The sequence below is a fragment of the Hermetia illucens genome, chromosome 4, assembly GCF_905115235.1.
Source record: "Hermetia illucens chromosome 4, iHerIll2.2.curated.20191125, whole genome shotgun sequence".
In the NCBI taxonomy this organism is placed as follows: domain Eukaryota; kingdom Metazoa; phylum Arthropoda; class Insecta; order Diptera; family Stratiomyidae; genus Hermetia; species Hermetia illucens.
The window spans coordinates 109117534-109143907 of NC_051852.1; the positions used below are offsets into that span (position 1 = coordinate 109117534).

The 26374-nt window shown below is 41.4% G+C and overlaps 2 protein-coding genes across 2 annotated transcripts in view; both read left to right on the top strand.

The window, feature by feature from the left end:
- LOC119654550 (ceramide synthase) overlaps positions 1-11685 on the top strand; it is a 37269-nt gene extending 25584 nt beyond the window's left edge. The window contains exons 2-5 of the mRNA XM_038059995.1: positions 35-494; positions 557-787; positions 10730-10828; positions 10904-11685. Of these exons, the coding sequence (XP_037915923.1) occupies positions 35-494; positions 557-787; positions 10730-10828; positions 10904-11104 (991 nt within the window). The 3' untranslated portion in view covers positions 11105-11685. The remainder of the gene's footprint in view (positions 1-34; positions 495-556; positions 788-10729; positions 10829-10903) is intronic.
- A 7929-nt stretch (positions 11686-19614) lies between these two features.
- Positions 19615-26374, top strand: part of LOC119654027 (protein strawberry notch) — a 40923-nt gene continuing 34163 nt past the window's right edge. Inside the window, 1 exon segment of the mRNA XM_038059189.1 lies at positions 19615-20162. Coding sequence (XP_037915117.1) covers positions 20133-20162 — 30 coding nt within the window. The 5' untranslated portion in view covers positions 19615-20132.

Consider the following 26374-nt stretch of genomic DNA (forward strand, 5'->3'; position numbering starts at 1 on the left):
CAACGAAACTTGTAACATATTTTCTCTTTTACAGAATTGTATCGGCTATCCAGGCATGTTTCTCATGCTTGGCCGGTGCCATAGCGTGCAAATCGTCATGCAGTAAATCGTTCCTATATGCGTCACATTTTGTAATGGAAGCATACGCATGGTTCGGAACAGCATACTTTATGTATGATATTTGGTCTATGTACAAAGTCCATATCCACAAGCTAGCGGACCGCCTGATATCGAAATGTTCCTCGCTACCTTCGAATAATGGCTACAATGGAATGGCCAATAATTTATATGATAAACAGAAAACGTCCGACGCTAACAATATGAGGGAGAACGGGGAGGATCACCTTAAGCACCACGAAGACGAAGTCGACATTCCTGATAGCACGTCTTTGGCTAAGAATACTTCCATGGAATTCATCAAATATATTGTCAGCCATCCAGTAATGATTATGCACCATATTTTTATTGGAACATTTGGACTTCTCGTTGTCACAGTAAGTTGTTTATACAATATCACGCTCCATAAATAACACAATGCCTTGCGTTTTTTTTGTAGTACCTTCGCGGTGGAACTGGCGACTGTGTTTACAGTTTTATTTATTTGATGGAATTCTCAACTCCATTTGTATCGATCCGTAGTATTTTAAGTACAATGGGCTTGAAGAACACACGCATTTACATCATTAATGGAATAACGATGCTGATAACATTTTTCATCTGCAGAATATTCATGTGGCCGTATGTGTTTTACTGGTACAGCGAAGTTATTAATCGGCCGTTCGTTCAGGTGAGTAGATCGACAGTTTTTTTTCTGGATATGAGATGAAAACCCGTTTCTTGCAACTTATTTTCGAAACAGAAATGTGATATTGAAATGAATCCGAGAACCAGACGTCCGCCCCGCACTATGACTCACTGCAAATACTGCAGTATCGAATTCCAGTCTTGGATGTGCATAAAATGATTCGTTATCTTGCGTCTTATATGCATTTTTTTGCGTGATCTCTTCAAAACAATTTCTGTTTCTCATATTAACTTTGATTGAAATTTTACTTAAAGTTGATATGTTCAACGAAATTTAAATGTATAATTTCACTAACGTGAAATTCGAGCTGGTCTTCATTGACATAGATGCGCGCTTGCTACTTGATAAATTCAGCAGTAAGAAAGCGTAGAAGCGTAATTTTGCTCCAGTCATTAACTTCGTAATTCGATCTCAAATAAGTATCAAGATGTTTCAACTTTTTGCTTGGAGAACTAATTGCGGTTTTGTATAACTTTCCAACTCCGTTGTTGGGATTAGATTTAGACTCATGCTGAAAATCCACTTCATTGATAGCCTAGAAAAGAATCATTTCTGAATGAATTTCAAGCATAAGCTTTGGTAGCAGCCATTTTAATCAACTCTTCCCATCAGAATAAGACCCACTATGTCCTGAGGTATGTTACTACTGGAACAGGAAAATAGCTCGACTGTTACCAAAACTATTGAATAGAAATAGAAAAACTAATCAAAGATTATTTACATTCGAATTGATATAATTACAAAACAATGCTGCCAAGAAAGCAAAAAGGGATCGTTTTATGATAAAAACTCCTCCCATGCGAATGATTGATAAAAGTGTGTTTTGGTATTCCATTAGTGGAAGCTATTTACAATCCGGTTGATCATTGTTAGCAAGCTGACCTTTAATCAAAATAAAAGATGTAGCAAAGAAATGTTCTGCTTTAACATATCTTTTCGAGCTGAAAAGCTTCTCCCGATTGGGAAAAAATATGTCTGCAGTTGCACAAATCTTCATAGACCACTTTCACAACAACAATTTTGAGGGGCATAATTCAAGGAATTATCCAATCCTAATTTCTAAAACGGTTTCGGTGTGTTATGAATGTATTAATCTTCAAAAATATTACAACAACATATTTTATTTGGCCTCCTGTAAATCCTAAAGAATATCATGTCTTAGCTAAGAACCGCTCAGTCCCTTAACATTTTTATTCTTATCTCATCTGTAAAGTATTATGTATTTAATGGACTTTGAAGTTAACGCGGCAAGCAATATTGAAATGATTTCATGAGCGGGTGATTCATTTTTATGGAAGAGCTGCACCGACTTTATGCATTCATTCAAATATGGATGGTCTTCTGATAAATCGGGAATTACTTGTTTTTACAATGTCTGTCTACCCGTCTGTCCACCTCTCTGTCACACCGGATCGACTCAGAAAAAGCTGAAACTATTGTCACGGAATTTGTTAGAGATATGTGGTCTATGAAACAAACTTTGTTTCGGAAACTGAATGTGTGTTAAGTCCGTCATTCACTTGATGTCGAATCGCACCAGTTGGGAAACAAATGAAGGGTTGCCACGATTCGCAGCAGGGGTGCTTCACTAGCTATGCAGGTTGTCGCTCCTAGAGTTGTAGTGTATTCACTATGACTTGTTCCCCGCTCGATTATTATAATTATTAATAAAAATAATATTTAGGTTTATTTTTCAGTTTTTGTTTGCTTAACTTTCATCCTCACAAATTGGTAACCTCGCCGAAAAGTGATTACCATGTCCGAGGACAAGAACTTCGCCGATGCTAGCGACCAAGGATTCGAAGCAAATTGGCTTCCGAGTATTGCGTCATCATTTAAAGTGCCGGAGTTTTTGGCCTAATCGGCCGGCGTTATGGTTCGTGCGAGTCGAAGCTCAGTTCAGGACATAGCAAATCGTGAAGGATAAAGTTATTCGACCGTGTAATCAGCGAACCAAACGCCGATATAATGAGACGAATGGCAAACATAGTGGGAGATCCACCAGAATTAGGGAAATATTACGCTATCAAATGCCGTCTTATCAACGTTTTTGCGCCATCAGAGAATTTCATCCTTCTCTGATCGGTGATCAAAAACTCACCAGTTGCTGAAGAAAAATCACTTTAATTTACCAGACGCGGTTGTAAAATCTTCCATGCGCGTTCGAAGGGGTTTTGGGGCGAGCCGATTTTGCAAACGTACTTACCGTGTTTGGGCAATCGCGCTATCATCATATACTGAAGTAATTCTCATCACCAAACTAAATCAAAAACCCTGCGGCGATTCTCGACGGCTTAACTAAGTCATCGTTATCCCATGAGACACATTGAAGTAATTTTTTGTCGACGGTAAACGAATTTTCAGCAAAATCGGCTTGTTGCGAGCAGTTCACCAAATTCCAATGTCTGATATTCCCAAGGCAGCTGTTATCATTATTTCGATTTATTTGAGTTTGCCGGGATGACTTTATAGATGAAGCTCCGAAAGGACTTGAGATTTGCGAGTTTTACATCGATGAAGTACTGGTGGCATTTGAGAATGTTGAGGTTGAGTTCTTGGGACACGTCATCAAAGGAAAGGGCATCACACCATCCACCTCACGCGTAGAAGCGAATACACTAAGAATTACAAGGAGTTGCGACGCTTCCTTGGTACGTTTAACTTTTACCGCCGTTTTACTTCGAACGAAACCAATTTGCAAGCCGCTCTTAATGACCTGTTCCGTCACCAATCCAATAAGGACAACGACGAAATCAATTGGAATTCTTCAACCATACGCGCATTTGATAAATGTCCCGAAAGTATTGCAAATGCTACTTTGTTAGTTTATTTTGAGTCGAGCATGCCATTAGCCTTAATGACAGATGCTTCCAGCGCAAAAGCTTAGGGGCCGCTAGTTAACGCTTGCTTACTTTCAGCGTAAACTGTCGAAAACCGAAAGGAGTCATAGCACATATGATGAAGTTACTTGCTGTGTACAGTAGCTTGAACGATATCAGCACATCTTGGAAAGGACTCAGTTCGTCACCAAGACGGATCACAAGCTGCTAAGATGCTAAGCCACGCGCAGCAGAAGCGATGAACATGGTAGGTGGCCCACTATCACCACGAACGTCACCGTAGCCAGAGGGTTATTCGCTAATTGGCGTCAGAAAATGAGACAATTGCAATCTAAGCCAATCGTTCATCCTTGTCCAAGAGCAGTCTTCGTTTTCAAGGATTTAGATATGTATACCCACGTATTCTTGCAGCTTTTTGTCGATTAACCTTTCGAGGTATTCCTTGGTACGTTCCAGGATAATTTTAGCTAATATCAGGCGAAGCATGCAAATGCCGCTTCATTTGTCGCCCTCAAAGCAGGTGCCCATTCTTCTTTTTCTACATAGATATCAGAAACGCTGCAGAAACTGTAAAGGATGCAATATTTGTGACATTTTACTTCCTCTTTCAAATACTAGGTGTATTATATAATAAACAGAAATTTATTTTTGTAATTTTAATATACAGCATCCATATCTCCATCGTGATCACCACGGAATCCAAACCTATATCGTCTATTCGCTCATTTCTCTAGGAGAAGCCTTGAAAATCATTTAAATTTAAACAAACCTTCAGCATCTGCTCAACTCAAAACGGTGTCCTTTCATTAGTCTCTCCAGTATGTCGTTTTGCTAAAAACTAGTATACGTACGCATCAGGCGGTATGTGTCGAATTCAAGATACTCGCTGGATGTAAAAGACGAATGACTTTCCGATAAAAGATAGCGGTAATTGTCTGCTCTTCTGTTTGGTTCACTACTAATGTCTTATTGAGGTCAATACAGCTCTATTGCTGGATGATTCTGGCAACATGAATAATAACTTCTTAATTAAGTGAGGTTAAAGGTAGTACGTATTCTGGATTCTTCCTAAAAGAAGAATCCCTATGGCAACTTCCTGTAACTGACTTTAAGCAAACAAGATCCGGCTTTCTCGGGAGTCCCTCGCTGAACAAACGGCAAAAATCAACTAATACGAGCTTTGCAGGCCGAGTTGACTTACCTTCTCCCGAATGATGGGTCTTCCTATAATAAAACATTTCCCAACAATTTTCTTATTCTTAAGGACACGTTTTACACATCTTATTTTAATACCCTCAGCTACAGTGTTGTAGCAACAGAATTGAATCCTATAGAATTCTGAAATTAATGTCACGTTCGTGCTTTGACATAATCACTTCGATGATCATCATCAAAGGCGTAAACACCGGTACCTGGTCTAGGCCTGCTTTAGTAGAGAACTCCAGACATTCTAGTTTTCCACCGAGGTCCACTAATTCCATTTTCCTAAAAGCGGTTAGACATCGTCTGCCACATTTTCTTTTTCTATCATAGATATTGCCCTTATACACTTTCCAGAGTGCATCATCTTTACCTATACAGATTAAGTAACCCGCCTGCCGGAAGCTATTGAGCTGAATTTTATCCTGAACGCAATGTGATATTGCCCATAAATTTCGACGCTTTATAGGCTACGTAATCGTCTATCCTCCTGTCGAAAACTTTCTGGAAATCAATGAAGAATACGTGAAGCGAACACTTGAATTCCGCGCACTGCTCTAAAAATGACCCACCATTTGCCGCATGAATGTCTTTTTTCGTGATCCTAACAATCATCGCTTCATTCAACTCTCTGGGGATTCAGATGCGGATGGCTAAAAGTAGCAGCAAAGCAACAACTGCAGGGGATGCATTGGACAGTTCCACAGGGACGCTGCTAAGCCCGACGGCTTTGCTCCTCAATCATATTCATGGAGAAGGTAATTTCACTTTTGTTTGGAAGAGCAGTTGGTATCGGCATCTAACGATGCCTACCCATTTCATCTATTAAAGGTGGAAGTTCATCGAATGATATGATGTTCGACAATCTGAATAACACCAAAGAAAAGATATTTTTTTATGGTGATTTAATGCTCATCATTACTCTCAGGCCGCTCTTTAAAACAACTGCCCTTTGGTCACTAAGATAGCGCCTCTCTTTTAACGTATTTCCAGAAAACAGCTCCTGAATGTACTGCTGACCGCGATGTGGTCGATCTGATTGGATGTTCGTTACCATTTAGTTGAAATCCAACTAACCTTATGATAAGTTCTAGACTCGAACAATCTGTCACCCATGACGAGAAATGTGTAAATCTCTCACCGTTGCCGTTGCCTTAAGACCGTGTTCCTCCATCATACGTTCGAACAGGGTGTTACCAATGCTCAGCTTGACATTCATCCATTAGGATCGCAATATCGTTTTACTGTTTTTAAGTATATTTAATAGCTCGTTGAAAGCTTCCTTCTCTGCAATATTGGATGTCTCCTTTTGTACGTAATAATGTACTATTGATGTATCTGTTATTCTAGACCAAGGGTATGAGAGAGCGCCATTCAAATGCAGTTAGCATTAACTCGACACCGAATTTCCGCCATAAGCGGTAGAAGATGAGACACACTTACCGTATGGTCAAAAAGAACCAGGAATTTTAAACTTGAACGAACCGCATGGGGCAACACCAGTTATTTTTGTGTAAAACAAAACCTTATTAAAATCGATTCATTATTTGCCTGTTTGTCACATGCACTTTTCTCCAAAACGGTTAAATCATTCGGGACGAAATTTCGTGGACATATGAGATTCCACGCATAAATGAGATAAACTTACGTGGGGCCTAAAGGGGAGCTCCCCATACATGCGAAGGGAGAATGTAAATCTTTTTTTTTTTTCACCGAATTTAATAATATGAGGTCCGAAGCTTAAGTCATGCAAACAACATACTGACATTATAATTAACGAAAATAATTGACATTCATGAAGAATCTACTTCTCTCCAGCCCTGTTTAAGGCTTTGTGTAAAACAAAACCTTATTAGAATCGATTTAATGTCTGTCTGCGTGTCTGTTTGTCACACCCGATTTATTCGGAAACGGCTAAGGCTATTAGAAATTTGGTAAGAACATGTGGTCTCTGAATCCCTTCACATACAGCAAATGACGGGGGTGTAAAAATTTGTTTCATGGAATATGATCATGTGGGGTATCAAATAGAATAATAATAATAATCGTTGGCATAACAATCCATATTAGGTTAGGACCTTGAAGTGTGTTAGAGCACTTCATTCAACACCGTAACAGTAAACTTTAGGATACAATGTGGTCAGCATTGTGCACGCCCGAGATTGTTACCCTGATTTCACTCACGTACTTATTCACAGGTGAGTCGACTGATGTCCGATATCCAGTCACAATACAAATCCCTCCGCCACCAGTGAGATTTGAACCGTGACGTTCCGCTGTGACAGCCCAGCACTCTAACAAATTGAACCATTTGGGCGCAAACCAAATGGAAGGGCCTGATTAGTACTCTTTTAAACTGATCTTATTTAAAGTTTAACGGGTCTCGTTCTCAAAACCTACCCAACCGAAAAATCTGAAAAAATCTCAATGATGCATTTACACGAAATCTAGGCCTCAAAATACATCGCATTTCGATACCTGCTCAAAAAGGTTAGTATGTAATAGCATATTACCATAGAAATTTATCCTAAAGCCCCGCTTAAGTTCATCCTAGAAGTATAAAATTTGGTACCATCATAATTATTATTCATCACCATCAACGGCGCAACAACCGGTATGTTGGCCTGCCTCCGGTTTGGCGCCGAGGTTCACCATGCCATCACTCCATCTCAGGCAGGGTCTGCCTCGTCTACTTTTTCTATCATAGATATTGCCCTTATAGACTTTCCGGGCTGGATCATCCTCATCCTTACGGATTAGATGACCCGTCCACCGCAACCTGTTAAATCGGATTTTATCCACAATGATAGATTTCGTCGTATGTAGGCTACGGAATCGTCCATCCTCATGTAGGGATCCTAGTCTTATACAGTAAGAGCTTTGATGAGACGTTTCGAGCGAAAAAGTTTTTGTAAGCTGAAATAGGCAATTGGCAGCTAGCAAACGTGCGCGGATTTTATCGTCATAGCTGTTATCGGTTGTGATTTTCGACCCTAGATAAGAGAAATTTTCAACGCCTGCTCCATCTGGATGAAGGTAGACTGTACCTCTCGGGTTGTTTTTCCCATAATGTCGATATCGTCAGCGTAGACCAGTAGTTGGATGGATTTGAATAAGATGGTGCCTCTCGCATTCACGTCTGCATTGCGTATCACTTTCTCCAGGGCCAGGTTATACAGGACGCATGACAGGGTATCCCCTTGTCTTAGACGGTTATTGATGTTGAATGGTCTCGAGAGTGATCCTGCTGTTTTTATCTGGCCTTGCACATTGGTCAGGATCTGCCTAGTCAGTTTTATTAATTTCGTCGGGATACCGAATTCTCTTATGGCCGTATATAGTTTTACCCTGGCTATGCTGTCATAGACGGCTTTAAAGTCGATGAAAAGATGGTGCAACTGATGGGCTTATTCCAGCAGTTTTTCCATCGCCTGCCGCAGAGAGAAAATCTGGATCTGTTGCTGATTTGCCTGGAGTGAAGCCTCTTTGGTATGATGTGCTGGGCGTATGGGGCTATCCGGCCTAGCAAATCAGCGGAGAATATCTTATAGATTGTACTCAGAAACGTGATACCTCAATAATTATTATTAAGAAAGTTTATAAGTTCAAGACCTATATGACGTCATTGTCATATAAAGTGAACTCATATGAATGGCGGAGTTGGATGTATCAAGGAATATTTTGAATTGTTAGGTATGTAACAGTGGAAAAACGTGCACAGGAAATTTCTCACACAAGATGAACACAAAACCTTTATATCCGAAGCGTCCAGCTTTCGGTATTCCAACTTGTTTTAAATTGATACCGACTTAACTGACGTACATACCAATATTTTAACGCCAGTGCATCATTAGTATGTATCTTCCTGCCTTTTGTTTACATCGGTCAACAAAAGAATTTGTTTGAAATTTCATCTTGCTAACGAAATTTCGTTTGTTGATGCATTGAAAATCTTGCAAATAGCCAATACACTGGTAGAGGATTTACTTCGATGCGGACACCCATCTACGTCAAATACCGTCGAAAACGATAACCAATTCGGGAAACCGGAAGCTGGACGCTTCAGATATGAAAGGTTTTATGTATTTCTTTTATAAAAACATTTCAGTGGACATTTGTCCCATTAGCATTTGTCCCCCTAGCACGTAATATATTCATATATTATGAGAAAGTGGTTTCGTGCGATACTGACAAAGTCTTGAATTTGCACAGAAGTGACAATTTTGGTCTATTATAACTTTGTTATAATAGTGCGATTTCTACCAAACTTGGCAGGATCATGCTCCACGCTATAGCCTACATTTCTCCATTTTTAAGGTTTTGTGTGAAACAACACCTTATTTGAATCGATTCGATGTCTGCCTGCCTGTCTGTCACACTCGATTTATTCGGAAACGGCTAGACCGATTGTAACGAAAATTAGTGGCAGCATGCGGTCGGTTGTTCCCTTTATATACACTAAGTGGCGCCATGTTGTGTTAAGGTAAAGGGGGGGGGGCCATACAAGTGAATGGTGGGTGTATTTTTTTTTTCACAGAATGTGGCCATGTGAAGTATCAAATGAAAGGGCTCAATTAGTACTTTTCGAAACTGGTCCCATATTTGATATTGGATGAAGCATAGGAGAGTGATGGCTCAAAAAGTGTTACAGGTCTCGTTCTCAGAACCTATCCAACTGAATAAGCTGAAAATCACAGTGGTGTGTCTACCGAAACCTGGGCCTCAAAATACATCCCGTTACGAAATCTGCACAAATAAAGTTAATAATAGTATATTAGCATATTTTAGAAATTCAGCCGGAAACCCTCTCAAGTTCATGCTAGAACTATAAAATTTGCATAAGGGATAACATAAGGCATAACTTTGGGAAGTTTGAAGAAAATCCAACTATTATTAACAAAGTTATAGAGGCTAAAACTTTTACATCTTGTGTGGATTTCGTGCATTCTAAAGCGTGTATGACGTCATCATAACATATCAATTCGTCAAAACCACAACAACAGACAAATATATGTATGTATTTATATGTATATGTCAATGAAGCTTTGGGGTAGTGCATAATTCAGTTAGATATATTTGTACATTAAACCAGTGGTATTTAATATACGTACTTCATATGTACATATGTATGCTTTTGTGCATGAAATCAATCAGAAATATGTGTACGATCAAATTATATACATGCATATATAAGCATAGTATTAGGTAGTAGGCAATGTTTGTTTAGGGTGAACATAATATCTACGCCTGTAATATGTACGTATTTCTTGTAGTTTGAAAAAAAATAGGAAGAATATTTTGGGTCATATATGAATGGAAAAATGTGCGTAGAAACTTTTTCAATAATATGAACACATAGGGAAACACAAAACCTTTTATACCTGAAGCATCAAGCTTCCGGTTTCCCGACTTATTTTAGGTTTTCAGGGTAGCTATCCCCTTTAAGTTGACTCCGACCAACCAGGGTTGCCCACCCACATCAGCCATTACAAATTTATCTCGTTAAACTTGATTGCATACATATTACATCCCATCTACATAACTGGAGAATCGCTTCCACATCCATCAACCCCCCAAACGAAATTCCCACAAACTGTTACTTCTATCTGTATGAATTGACCGATATTAACGATGACTGAGTTTTTTGGCGAAATTGGCCGTTAGCCAATAAAATATGACGCAATGATTAATTTTTCTTCAATTTTTTTTAACTTCATTAGAAACTTCAGACAATTATGCACTATTCCAATTCAATACAATTCAATAACAAAATGTGAATGAGAATTTGAAATGAACTATATCAACGTAGTTTAATTACATTAAGAACTGTATCTTATTTGTGATATTTGAAAACTCCATCAATTAAGCACATTTACACTTTTAGGCTATTATGGGACTTCCAAGAAAGTGTAAAATTGGTATCCTTATACTGTTCCTTCCACAAATATATTGGTTTCAGCTGATGGTTAGAGGAGCCTTAAAGGTAAATATTTCACTAAATTGCTCTCATTATAATTTTGTAATTCATTCGCCATTCAACTTTTCCAATATTGTATAGGTTTTCCTGCCATCAAAACGAACTGCCGTCTCGAAACCAATTCGACCTGAAACATCGCGCAATAACGAACGCCCCCAACATGCTGAGAACGCAGCCCGACTTCTCCGAGAGATACGTGAAAGCAGCCCGAAGCGATCCGTTTCGCCAGTGAATGGCAGAGCAAATAATCGAACAGTCATGCAAGGACGCAGTCTTCTGTAGAAGGCAACCCACTATGATATTGTTGTAGCCGATTTCTAATGTGTTTGTATACAGAGCGTAGATCAGATATTTTATTGTAAGAGTGGGCTTTTGCTATGTTAGGCAGCATTGTTCCGCACATTTCTAGCTTTTATGGAAGTGAATTAAATGTAAGTGCAATTTGTAATCTCGTAACATGTAAAATACCCCCTTCCCCACAACTCGTCCTCAGAATAAGCAGAACATGAGGCTAATCGCTCCAATTCTATTTATTCCAAGTTGATTGCAGTGGCGTAATCAAAAAAAGAACTTTCCAATTGTTGTTATATGAAGATTTTTTATTTTTTAAAGAGATACTAGTCAAATTACATACTATAAATCAGTCATCCAGAAATCCACTTATTAAAGGGAAAATGAAAATAGTCGTCAGGAACGCACTTTTATAGTTAGGGTACTTACTCGATGCCTCTTGCCAAGCAAATGACGCTGTTCCGCAGTAAACAAAGAGTTTTCCTTTTACATAAAAAAATAATTATGACTGTGTGTAAGTAATCCTATTTTGTAGTGTTATGCCAAAGAAATAATAATCTCTTGTTGGAAAATGCGTTTTATTTAATTGAAACGAAAAATTACTAAAAGAAAAGAGATCTTTGAAATTTAAACTCATTAATGAGCGAGCTTAGCTCAGCAGAAACTTTCTCCATCCCCCATGTTTATACACATATAAGTAGCACAAAAAATTCTTTGGTAGAACGAAAGCTGCAATTCGAAACAGAAATCGATAATCAAAAGCATAATCCTCGTTGACAAACCCCAACCAAATTGGAGAAAATTCATTGAGGTCAGTCTATGTTTATCAACTGTTTGGAACACTGCCCTTTTGTGCAGTCGGGCAGAGACTGAACTTTTTGAGGAGAGAATCAAGAAATCCCAGAACACTGGAGAGAAATATATATGTGTATATGCATAAGGAAATTATGTAAGTGAAAACAAAACCGCTTGGAAATTGTCACATCATTACACATATTTAAAAAAAAATGTTTCGATTTGATCGGCCTTCGTATTCACGCATTGGACCCTGATTTTTCGGCTACCACATTCAACATTTCAATAAGAACAAATATAACATTGGTTTCAGGTATGAATTTACACTTCATTCAATTTGAGCGAGAATTCCAACGACGTCGGTTGGACATTCTAAGCGCAAGCGAGGTAAAATGGTTTTCCTTCACTCTGCGCTACTACACTCTGATAATCCTTCCGTGAGTAACACAAGCTGCAATATGAGAACTAACCTGAAGATTGTTTTCAGACAGGATATGATTTCTTCCTTTTCTTCAGCCTTTGTCCCGTTCACAAGCAGGATCGGCTCGTCATGATCGGTTGCTTGCTCTATCAAAAGCCTGATTTGGATGCATGAAACAACATTCCAGTAGTTCTTGGGAAATCTTGGTCTAGGGGGCTCTCACAATAGTAGTAAAAGATCTGCGGACGTCTCATCATTTGCGGTACAATTTGCAAGAATATGGTTTGCGATAACGTTATTGATAGTTCGATCGACCGGCAGCAACCGGTTCAGATCCATTAAATTGTCTGTTTTCTAAACAGATCTTGAAAAAAAGTCATCACTTAATGACTACTTATCTCTGCTTGCGGTTTCCGAGAGATCAAGATCAATCAATAGAATCGATTTTAGGATGATCTCATCCAGGTCTTTTTCTCCTCTAAATTAGTAATCACGATGTAGGACCAAATGGAGAGCAACTTATACTCACTTTTTCGGTTCACGGAACCCTTTTTTTGCCACACCACCCAAGTATTCAAAAAGCAGGAAGAAAGATATAAAATAGTTATCGTTCCGATGCTTGTAGTTCTTCTAAATAAAAATAAAACTAGGTAGCTTGCTCCTACTACAATATATTTTAATAGTTAGTAAATACGTATTTCGAAAGCTACTTACTTTCTTCCTCAGTACTTAAGCTACTAAATCATTGGGAAGTTTTTCCTGAATTTTTAAATAAAATAAATTAAAAGTCTGTAGGGGCAGATTATAAAAAGTTGCTTAAAAGCTAAAGATGCGTATGTGGGTACAGATTCTAAGAGGTAAAGAAAAAAACTTAAAAAGGTCCACATGCAGGTAGGGATAATATAATAACTTTTAGAATTCATGGCCATCAATTATCAATAGTTAGTGGGTGGTGCGGTCCCTGTGTTTGTCAGCGAGTTTTTTGATTAGCCTTGATGCACAATTCCCTCCATCTGTGTTCATCAATTTTCGATCGAAGAAAAGGGGATAATGCCCCTATAAAAGAGCGTTAAATCAATTTCCACTAAAAGTTACTGGTTTTGTGGTATTTTACTTTGGAAGTGTTATTTTTTTTTAGAAATTACGAATTTACCTTTGACGAGCTATAATACAGTCCATATTGCACCTTCAACAAAATAAAAAGATTTATTCTTTTTGTTATTTAATATTCTTTGTTTCTGCTTAATATTATTTTCGAGTTATTTATAAAAGACCATTGAAAAACATGGATTTTTTCGATGAAAAAACGACATGTTTGAATATGAATACCTCGAGAAGTATTTGTACGAAAAATTTTCACTAAACATTTTTGCTTAGAATTGATAATTTAATCGATTTCTGTGGTTATTTCTAAAGAAAATTTTCCACTTCGGAGGCGGAGTGCCACACTCCTCCGCCCGGGGAAAGGCGCACATCGGCGCTATATAATCTTTGGTTGTTATGCTACCCTCCACCCCTACCCCAGATTTCATGTCAATCGGTCTTGACTAAAAAAATTCGGAGGTTGAAAGTTTTAATGTTTGGACTAAGGTGAAGATATTCATTTTTGTGTGATTGATGATCTGTTATCGAAATCTTTTGGATCGTGCTCGTTTGCTAGTAAGGGAGAAATTGGTGAAAAATGTCAGTATTAAATATTAAAACGGAAAGAAGTTTTACGTTTTTCTGGTAAATTGTATAATGTTATGGATTGATTCACCGTCTGCGACTTCAAGACAATTTCTTTTGTGGCATGCTTTCTGACTCAATGGATACCTTGCATTTAGTGCCTACGACGAAGCTAGCCAGAAAGTAAAGTACGGCAACTCTCAACTTCGGAAAAACTGCAAATTCGACCACGGCCGGCCCGTCCGCAGTACTACACCCTCATCGGGAAGAGAGGAAGGAGGGGAAGTCGGTGACGTGAACGCTACTGGTTTAATGCCGGTATGTGGAAATGGACCCAAGTGGCCCGGACACCATGAACCTGGGAAGGCTCTAAGCCGGCGGCAGAAGAAGGCACTGCGAAGGACGTAGCTGCACCTGTAATGTCCAGAGAAATCAGACGCAAGGAAACGGAATCTTCGGCGGAAGGTGGGGACAAACTAGTAGTCCTGGTGAGACCTACACTGGACGCACCAGACTCCTCTGTCAGCGATAATGCGCGCAAGAAGAGCTTTATTGTGCTCCGCACCGGGCCTACATCCGCGCGTCGCGCGAGGATTAGAACCGGTATGCCATGTCATCAAATCAGCAAGAGAGTTCTCAACGAAGCTTGTCCTCCCATAGGAAGCCCCCCAAGCTGCAGCCTCAATTCTGACCGCTGCCGTCGGAGTTTCCTCCAAGGATGGCAAAATGGCAAAGGGACAATTTACCATCCACTGGGAATACCTGTGGAAAAAAAAATGGTGGAATCTGGAACGAAGCCAAGATTTAACAATCAAGGCTTTTGCGATGGGCTTCCCCATTTGTAGTGTACTGATGAGGCTGCCTTAAAGTGGTTCCAGCAGGTAATCTCGGCTTTGAGTTCTGGTGGTCGACCCAAGTTCAGTATTGTGAACACTGAACTGCGCAAGACAGAACATGCCGAATGTTGGTTACCTGGTCCTTGAAGGAAGGCAGGGGAGATTATCCACATGTTGGGTGAACAGAATCCGGGCATGGACATTGGACACTGAAGGGTAAAGTCCATGGAGGCCAAGAAGGACAAATCTACAAACGTGAAGAATTTCAGCTTGGTATTTGAACTGGACCAAAAGGGTCGGAATGTGCTCAGGGACAGGCCCTTTTTCCTAGATAGATTGGAATTCAATCATATCCATTTTGAGAGCGATGAACAATGACGGTCTTCGATTCACATAAGCAAATTGCAGCATTTTCGATGCGCTTTCCCACAATGTAGCTGCGCGGCGGATAGTACGTACAGTTCCGGAACCCCCATATGGGGGGGGGGGGGGGGGGGGGGGAGTCAATCCTACCTGCTAGTAACTTCTCCTACAAAACGTTCGGAGCAGGTGGAAGAAAGGGAAGCAAGACATGAACGAAACTGACTTGATGCTAGGTCGTGTGATCGGATCTACACAAATCGGATACCGCAAACCAGTGATGGTGTTAAGTGGAAAACAGACAAATGCTCTGCGTGATGAAATTAGTCCTTGCATGGATAAGGACATGAGAACTGCTGTATCTCCAAGTGCGATAATTCTCAGAGAAATCAAACACGAGGGGATCGAGTCCCTGGCGGTACCGTGTGGGGGTAACCCCATCACACGCCGACCGCGGCATATGGTTCCAACAGTTTTCCATCATACATTATACTCAGTTTATGTTAAAAAACATAAAGATTGGTTAAATTAACCTGCATTATGCCAAAGCCTCATCCTATCTGTTGGCAACGAGGCTGACAAAGCTGCAAGACTGCCTCTACATTCTTCTGGTGTGAAATAATGGAGTCTGTGACATTTGATCAGTAAATGGGGCTAGGACCTTTTACGAAGGAAGATCCATAAGACCGAAAGCTTGTGTCCTAATGTCAAGACGCTTAGAGAGAACCATGCTGAGACAATTTTGTTACCAGCACCTAGTTACGGACATCGTATCAGATTAAAGGCGACAGGAAAAACATCATAGTTGTGTCTGCTTATTTACCCTATGATTGTGTCCTTTACAAGAGATCTGTTAGCGTATGCAGAAACAAGTGGTCTCGAACTCTTAATAGGACACAACGCTCAACTTATTTGTTGGGGAGGTAGCAAATGCAACCCAAGAGGAGAGAAGCTATTTGAATTTCATCACTTCAGCTGGTCTCATGACTGCAAATGTAGGGAGCGTCCCTCTGTTCGTGAGGCCAACAAGAAGTGAAGTAATCGACTTTACAATCTGTACTTCAGGTGTTAGAGTTGATTGTAGACTGGCGGATGCTAGACGAAGTTTCACTGTCAAATCACCGATATCTAGAATTCAATCTGATCATTGCGGGCGAACAGTCTGTAATATAAAGACGGAGTCCTGGGAAAACGAATTGGGCAAAGTTTAATAAACTTCTCGGCAATAAAGTGCAACTCCTTAGGCGACTAAGGACTTCTTGGGCGCTTGAAGATGAATTGAAAATTCTGATTTGCACACGTTTAGGGTACTTGAAATGTTTCCTTGGTGGAACCGAGAACTGCAAAAACTCAGTAATTCAACCACGCGACATCTGGACCGTGCTTGTAAAAGCAATAAGAGTGAAGACTGGTTAAGTCTTCGAAAGGAGACTCCTTTAAAGCGTACTGTCAGGAACTGAAAGGCGAGAGAGAGACTTCCAGGCTGTGCAAAGTTCTTGAAAGGGATGATTCGGCCAAATTGGGCTCTCTTGGAAAACCTGATGGTACTTTCACGAGCACCAGGTTTGAATAAGTGCAGGCCCTCTTGGAAATATACTATATGGGAGAATTGGTAAGAGAAATGGAAGGATAGAGTTGACGGTTCTGTAACCCGTCAACACGTAAGTGTTGCAAGGTGAACTGGAACATTGCGAAAGCGGCTGTTACCAATGAAAAGGTGACAGCTGACATACTGTCCTTTGAGCACTTCAAAACACCTGGCATGGATGGCATCTATCCAGCAAAGCTAAAGGAAGGTATAGAGCACTTAGAACGATTGCTGTGAAATATTTTTCTAGTATGTCTTGTTTTGTACTATGTGCGTACTTCTTGGCAGAAGGTTAAGGTAGTCTTCATACCGAAACCTGGGAAAGATGACTATTCTAATCCAAAGAAGACAGAAGATCAGCTTGACTTCATTCTTGCTGAAAGGTTTGGAGTGACTAGTTGAGCGTCAGATTCGTGGGAACTCGCTTAGGTCGCACCCACTTGGTGAAAACCAACATGCTTACCAGAGTGGAAAGTCCTGTGAGTCTGATCTTCACTGTTTGTTTTCAAAGATAGATGATGAAACTCTGAAGGGTGAGTACGCGATGGGGGTGTTTGTGGACATTGAATGGACATCGGAAAAGTTACTGGTAGAACTTCTTACATTGCTTTCTGCTTCTCAGCTAAACATATTTATTTGGTAGAAGATATGAAATTCTACTGAAACGTATAGAAAACTGGGAAGTCCTAGAAGAATACCTGGCGGGATATATGGAAGTCTTCTACACCGATGGCTCAAAAACAAGACAGGGTTATATAGCCGGAATCTACCTCTCGAATAAAAACGAGAAATGGGTTTTTCCTTGGGACAATATGCAACGGTTTTTCAAGCTGAAGTATATGCGATCCTAAGGGTGGCAATCTGGGTGATTGACGAACGGTTGAAGGGCAGGGGCGTTGCAATTTGCAGTGACAGCCAGGCTGTATTGAGGGGATGAGTAGTTCTTTGATCATCTCGAGAATCGTTCAGAAATGCAGAAAACGTTTAAATTCTATCTCTAGGTTCAATACGGTGGAACTACTCTGGGTACCTTCTCACTGTGGTGTAGAGGGAAATGAAATTTCGGATGCTTTGGCAAAAGAGTGAAAAATTTCCACATGCCAGCAATTGTAGTACCAGTAGCATCGACTAAAGCTATCTTCATCACCTAGGAACAAGACTCACATAATGACAGGTGACAGAGTTTAAATCCTGCTAGACACACCAAATTCTCCTGTCAGAACCAAACATGCACACTGCAAAGTTTATCCTTTCGAAAAGCAGGAGGACTTGCAGGAGTATTGTACGCATTCTGACAGCCGATATTTCACTAGTTGGACATATGTTCAGAATAAGAATTATTAAGGATGAAACGTGCCCCTCCTCCTGTAATGAGGAAGCGGAATCTACGGACCATTTTCCATGTGAATACTCCGCCTATGTGTGATCCAGCTGCAACGGGTAGTATCACATCTCCTAACAGAAATCCTGCGATACATTAACGAATTCGGGATAATCCGTCGTGCTCAGAGGTTGTAACTTCTCCCTCAACGCATACACAAACCTTAAGTCAAAATCTTTATAACCCGAACAATTTTTCGGGACAAGTGAGAATTCGACCTAGAGATATTTTACTGTAATTGATTCCCTACTCGTATAGTCATGCAAGTAGTTAGAGCACAAGGCTGCCGTACGGAAGGTCACGATTCAAATCCCACTGGTGGCAGTGGGGTTTGTATCGTGATTTGACGTCGGATATCAGTCGACTCAGCAATGCTGACCGCATTGCCTCGTACAGTGTACTGTAGTGTACCGTTACGGTCTTGACTGAAGTGCTCTAATGCACTTCAAGGCCCAGATCCAATAGAATTGTTGCACCAACGATTATTATTTTATCCATGCAAAGTAGAGTTAATTCGAAATCTGAAAAAGAATTTGGAAGTATCCCGGTTCCTCCTCCCGCGGTAGCCCGGTTTGTCCTCTGATTGTCATGTGAAAAACGCCGAAAGGGAGGAATCGCTAAGGAGGTTGCAACAATGGTGGGAACGGGTAGAAAAGGGTCGATAGACTCATACATTGATTCCCAGTATCAACGTTTGGACCCAAAGAACGCATGGTGAGGTAAACAAAGATCGCCCGCAGTTTCTCGCAGTGCATGGCGGATACCGTAAATTTCTGTACAGTTTTAAACTGGATAGCTCACTTAACTGTCCCAGCTGTTACGATATTCCGGAGGACCACTGTAGCAACATGTCTCCTATTGTCCTATATTCGCAAAGAAAATGAAGAGTCTAGAGGAGACTTTGGGAAGGACAGTAGCACAGGAAAGTCTCATTGGAGAAAGGCTTGCGTGCCAGTGGGAACTGGAAAGCAGTTAACCGCATGGTGGAGCGGATTGGCAGAAGGAGAGAATGGGAGAAAAGCACGGTTTCGAATGCAATTGATGGGCAAAGGAAGAGGCCAGAATCATGTCCACCTCAAGACTTAATTCTTCGCGTTGGTGCCGTGGGGAAGAACACAGGAGTTAGGGGATGTTTTAGTGAGTAAAAACCTCAAACTGGAACTTACATACCATCGCCCTTTGAAGATGTCTACCTCCGTAAAAGAAACAGACAAACAAGAATTGAATCGCTTTCAATAATGTTTTGTTTCCCACGAAAACTTAAAAGGTGGCAATATAACGAATAGGCTCCTACGAGATCCTCGAATCAAGAAACCTCTCAAGCGATTAATGCGACAACGACTCTTAAAGCAAACATCGGTTTTGAACTGCCTTTTATCGAAGACCTCAACCAGTGGCCATTTTTAGAACCTCCAATATTCATTCCCGCAGTGGATCAATAGGCGCACTTTGACGCGCATCTTAGTCACTTTGACTTTCCCGTCATACTCGCCTCCGAATAAGACAAGCGCGTACACAATTTACTGGAAAAACTGTGATTTCGCGATTCAAGAATGGCGCCAGCTACTCCACTCGAACAATCGAAGCTGGCGCTGAAAATGTGTAGCAAGGCTGATTTTGACCCCAGCGTGTATTAGCCTACGGCTCGGCAATCGCCATGTTCATTCGCTGTGCTTGCAGTTGCAGCGCAAGTTCGGAACGAAACAAAGCTCCGGAACGCGTTCATCGTTGATTCTCTTCCCTTGCCGTTGAGCAGTCCAGTCAGAACGTCGAGTCCGCTCGCGTGAGCATTTTTTACCCCCAGCGAAAAAGTTTTCTCGCGTCTGAAATCGCGTTTCGTGTTTTGACAGTGGTGTGAGGTCGGCGCTACCGCTCCGGCCCGCCGTTTGCGTTCGTGCTCTTGCGTCCAGCTCACGGGAATTCTCGAGCCCGCCTGATTGCCACTGACAAGTAAAAAGAGGAAAGAAAAAATGCCGCCGCGACGGAAGCAGCACGACCCCGTAAGTATGAAAGAGACAAACCAGTGGCTTGTAGTTTTTCGAAGAGCGGGTTTTTTTGAAGAGAAGGAAAACTGCGAGACAGGCTGCCACCAGATAAGCGAGCGAAGCGCACATTGGGGGCTCTTCAACTGACCGTTCTGTGCGTTTTCATCAGTTCTCGCTCGCATTCAGTCCATGTTCGTGGTGTTTCGCATTTTCCGCCCGTGTCGTCGAGGAGTTTGACTTGAGCCAGTTGTGGGAGTGTTTTGGAAGTGCGGTCGCGGGTGACGATTACGTCGTGCATCTTTGGTGAAAATTCGCTGAGCGAACGGGAAGTACGTCTTGCCAGGAAGGATTCGAGTCGCAGAGGAGGCGTCCCGGTGCGCTGAAACATGTTTGAAATGGTAATTGCCAACGGACGACGCCAGGCACTGGAAAGTCGGTGGATTTTGATGCTTTGGTCGTTTTGTTTCATTCCCTGGCAGCAGCGACTGGGCTGTCACTGGTGAAACTTCGCACTTCGGTTTGTTTGGCCGTCGAACATGAGTTGGTAGCCTCGCTGTGTTGCTCGTGTCCTTTTTGCGTGGGTTACTTGTGCCGGGATAACGGAATGAAGTTGTGAAAACGCCCGGGACAGCGGACATAGCTGACTTGCATTTGCACTCGAGCGCTGTGAGGGGAAATCAAAACATAACCAAAAAATAGATTAAAAAGTGACATTTGCAGACGCGAACAGTGTAGTCGTCCCGCTTGCGCGCATTCTCCCTTGCCATCCCCATCGGGCTCTGCAGTAGTGCATTGACAAGTGACAGCGCTAATGAGCTGCCTCTGCCAAATGGAAACGCAGTACTTTGTGATGATATTTTGTGTCTAAGAAAAAGTTGGAAGATGACTGTCTTCTGGTTCTAGGAAAAAGGTTGCCGCTAGGCTTGCTAGGTCTTGGGAAATGCAACGGTTGGCCAGCAGTCGGGGCAGCACGTGGTAATTAGGCGGGCAAGAAGCGACGTCGATGCGAGTTTTGTTTTGTTGGTGCATTTTAATTTTCTCTTTAGCGCCAGCCAGAAAATCGGCCGCCAGCTGTTTTGCTCTCAGGAAATTGGGCAGAGATTATTGTGGCGAAAAAATTGTCATGAGCGCCGGTGCTCGAAATCCACGTGGGTTGATTTGATAAACACATTGTGACCACATGGCATGCTTGGCGCCAACATCGCCCGTGAATGAGATTCCGCTTCAATGTTGACCACAAGGTTTTGGTTTATAATTCGTTGCTGCTGAGGTCAATTGATGGAAAATTTGTGCGGAATGCTGTCCCTCCAACGGGAACTGCTAAAAAGAAAACTCCTCCACAAGGAAACTTTCTGTGTTCGTCCATAGTCAACTAACTTGGTTCCCGTGATTTGCACGTGAAGTTCTTGATTAACCAATTTATGGATGTTGACTTGATAAATTAGGGTTTTCCCACATGGATTACTGCTAAGCTTTTTGTCCTCTCATATTTCTGCGGATATATTTGCCGAACAAAGTCATTTTTTTCTAGGTATACATTTTTACCTTTTACTAGTACTTCCGCCGCGTATCCGCAAATTACATCTTTCTGTGATGTGGAAGTGATAGCAAATAAAGATCTCCCCTAAGGAGTGGAAAGGTAGGAATTGCTCAGCCGAAAGGACTATTTCTTTTAAGTGCAATATAGAAGAGCTCCAGTATCATTCGTAAAGAAGCAGCGGATGTCGGTGCCGCCTTAAAAAACGAATCCCTGTTCTGCTCGTATGGATAGAACCTTTTGGGTTTATACTTCTGTTGTATCCTATTGGAATAGCCTGAGGGGTTGCCCCCTTTTGTTTTTTTAGTTGGTAGCTGCTGACACCCAATTGCACGGATGATCTATGAGTGGAAAATTCAGCAAATATAGTATGGTGCAAAAACGAGCCAATATCAGACCAAAATAAAACAAATCGAGATATTGGAAGCTGGGCGCCTCGGGTAAAGGTTTTTTGTTTATCTTTTGCGAGGAACTCTCTGCATGGTTCTACATTCGTACGTAAAAGTGCAAAATAGTCCTCCATTAATTGCTAAATTGCGGATAAACATATGTACATACACATCAAAGATCTAATTACGGTGCTCGTCCTAAATAAACGTTACCCATCCAAATTGATCTAACGCATCTTCACTTATTTCCACTTTATTCCTTGCACAAAAGCATACATTTATGTACTTAAAGTAAATACTGCTACTCAACGAACAGCTAAAAAACTTAAACTAAAACGTCTGCATGGTCGTTCATATAAATTCATTTTATATGATGATGACGTCATACACGTCTCAGAGTGCTCCAAATGTTTCTGACAAATGTTATCCGGAGAGTGCTCTCTTGTATCTTCATTAAATTGTGGACCGAACCCACCTCACCTTCTACAAGGAAAAAGGTATGATCGGAATCGGCTACCACCCCCTTACAGAACACATAGTCAGGCAATCATGCCTTCCAGGTAACATTGAAAGCCTCCATGCCCGCTTATAAACTGGGTAAAGAAATAATCAATCTAAGTGGTCGATGCGCCACGCAGTCCCACTGCCTGTTTACTCGTATTGCGAAAAAAATCGCCATTCATTTAATGTATGTTCCTCACAAGAAACCACCTCCTTTAACAAAGAGGGCGAATAACATCCGCAATCACTATCACAGTCGATTCTGAAACAGCGCGGTATGCAGACGCCACCCGCAAAACTCCCCGTCTCAGTACTTGTACAAGGCGCTTACGCTTGCCAAGAGCATCATGCCATTAGCCGACTTAGTGTGCAACCATGTACGCTGCTGCTTTGATTTGCTCGAAAAAGCCCACCTTCAAGTCGAGCGTCACAGTATTTAGATCCCTCTGCTATGGAAGTGTACCTTCTTAAGGATAATGGCAGCAGTCTACTCATGAACTTCTCGAGCATTTTATCGGCTTTGTCAAACAGACAAGCATTGACAACGAGAAATTGCCGGGATACCGTCGGGTCTTGAGAGGACAGCTTCTTTCAGCTCTTTTATAGTGAACAGTGGATGCCTTTCACACATGCTGTTGTCATCAACACGGGCGGGATCCGTAGGAAATAATGTCTAGCACAATACGGTCCATCTATTCGGCATTAGGTGAATAGGACTATCGTCGAGTTTAGGGTTCTCTGATGATCAGTTTTTAACCGAGTCTCCACGGATCCCATCCCAGTTTCACTTTTGGCTATTAAGCTGTAAACCTTCTGCCTCCTCCCGCCCGTTTAAACTTTGTGCTAAATGGTGAGGATTATAAGAATTCTTCTCCAGGTAGTCAACTTCCATCGTCTACCAATACATCGAAGGTCCGTCATGGACGCCCCTCACACCATGGCTTAGTTTATAACTGAATTTGAGACAGTGCCAGCTGCAGCGCTACCATCCTCCGAAGTGTCCTATAGCACGACCTCGGCCGTTCCGGACCCAATTACCTGATATGTCGGCACATAATGTGGCTATGTCCTTTTCTGGAATGTTAATTTGTTGGATGCGGATAAGGTTAGTCACAGCCATATTCCCATAACATTTGTACATCAGAATGGTGCAAAAATAAGTCGAATGTCATACGAAAATGAAAAAGAATCCCACGACATTTAGATTCATTTTTGCATGAGGCAAGCACTTATTATACACGGTTTTACATTTGAAAATATATCAAAATAGTTGACTGACGGTTTCGTCCTCGGCAGGGGCATCAGACGCTGCCTCATCTGTGCCCTGGGAGCAGGGTGATCGAAAGTAGTGATATGTGGTCACGCTGCTCCCAGGGCAGAGGTGAGGCAGCGTCTGATGAGTTGCCTCTGCCCTGGACGAAACCATCAGTCAATTTTTTGATAAACTTGGGTGTTTAACAGAAAAAAGGAGTCCGTGGACCACAAGAGAGTAAGTAAGTTTCTTCCCAAGTGGTCCGGTCCGTCATCAAGTGAATGCGGACTCAGGACTCCCAGCATCCTCAACAAATAATATATCGAAATGTTGTACTCTTGCCCTCTTTCCCAGAGGGATGTGCAGCATAAATGGTGAGGACCTAAGGTAATCATCTCTACTTCATGACTTCAAGTTGTTTGTTGCCGATCCGTTTATTATGATTTTTCCCTTATGATTAGGATCAACATCGTGTTGAAATATAACCCCGGAATTATCTAATCTATTTTAATAAGTAGTTCGATTCTGTTTGGAGTAACGCACCCTCAAACCATGTAAGAACGACCACCGTGCTACACTGTCTACGGCACATGAGATAGATTTTAAAGATCTCGTTACTTTGCCCGGTGCCATGCTCATCCATGTAATTGAATTCGATTTGTTGGACCAACTTATCTAAAAACCAATAAACAAATTCGATTTTTGGATGAAACTTTCAACCTTTTCTGCTTCACAAATACTTTTAGTATTTATCTTTCAATTGTCTTTGAACAGTCCATCTTTTAATGGGAGTGTTTACGACAGCAGTAGTTTATCCAGTGAAGTCCAAATTGAAATAATTTTGCAATGTCTCGGCTTAAACAGAGAATGTATCTGGTATGCTCTACGCAGGAGGTTCATTCTACGACATAGCGACATAGCCAAGGTTGCATTAGCAACGCTAAATTCGCTTTTCCAAGGAAGGCGGAAGGTTTAAAATCAGATTAGATTGTTCTGTGCTAGTGTCCTTTCCGTCTTGCTATACGGGAGGAGCACATGTGTCGTATCATAGGAGTACGCTGCCCTGATACTATTTCGAATAAAGGACTTGATCGGCGCATAGGCCTATTACCCCTACGCGATGTGATCGGAAGTAGCAGTGGATATTTCACACATTAAGGAGAGGCGACAATTCCATGGCTGGCTACGCCATGCAATGGAAAACATTCTCCCAGGGTGACCGACAAGTGGGTCGACTTGATGCAGAACAATAGAGGAGTGACGTCTCGGGAACTTGTGGGAGGAGCTGAAGCGTATTTCAGGTAACGATGGCGGGTGTGGTTGACATGCTATACCCCACCAAGGGGTAAATGATAACCATATATTTGAAAAAAGGGAGGGAAGGAAAGCAACGCCTAATTTCAAATCGAACCTGTTGTCCTTACGTTATAGAATATGAAAATAATTTTTTCTGCTAACTTCAACACGTACGCTGTAATGGGAGGATCTTTACACCTTCAAATAGTATTGATTCATTTTTGCACTATACTGTACATGGGCGAAAACGTAGGTATAGCTGAATATTAAACTTTTTCCAAACATCAGTCCAGTTTTCTTCTTAAGTGGCCCAATAGGACAAATAAGCCTATGGCTTCCAGGAGGTTTGCTCTCAGTATCGAAAAACCACGGATCTAGAAATACGCTACTTTTCGTTTCCATACAGTAATAAATCGATTCCGTCGCGGCCGACACTTCGTGCGATAGGCCTGATTCGCATGGAGTCGCGAGGCTCCTCGAACACCATCTAGCGTATGAAGCCAACATTGTTTTAGTTGGCCTTTTATTATTATTATTTCCCATCGACTTTAATGTTCAGACCAATTTTTGCAAGTGAGTTCTCGTCATTGCGAATTACATGTCGATACCATCGAATACGGAGCTCGTAATTTTTCCACGATCGGTGCAATCTCATATTGATCGTGAATGTTCTCATTCCGGATTCATTATGGCGTGTTGGGCCACTGGTTTAACGTAACATCTTTGCCTCTATTGCCGCGAGGCGCCATTTGTTGTCTTTTATTGTCGGCGAATACTCAGATATATAGAGGTCGACAGAACGGACGACATTGCGGTAATTTTTGGATTTGAGATGCTCGTTGCCACGTCGATCACAGAATGCCAGTTATGCAACGCCACTTCATCCAAGTTGCACCTGACGGTTTAAGTAATTTTATATTGCAGGCTACCATTGGCTGATAGCATTAATCAGAGATATTTAAATGACCAATTTTAGGTAGGCTGCTACCAGTGGCAGTGATAGTACCTTTGTCATTGGGGTCGGTCATTAAAATTCTGTTTTATTCAGTCTCAGGCCGTGTTGAATGAGGCCATCATTCCACTTTTGGAAAAGTTGCTTGTAATCAGCTTTGTTATGAGACGCAAGAAGAACATTATTTGCATAGAGTGGAGAGTAGGGCGCCGAACGTTGAATGTCCCCCATGACAAGAACAAAAAGTAATGGCAGTGTCATTTTCCCCGATTTCATTCGTTCGATTGGTTCAGTGGCCGT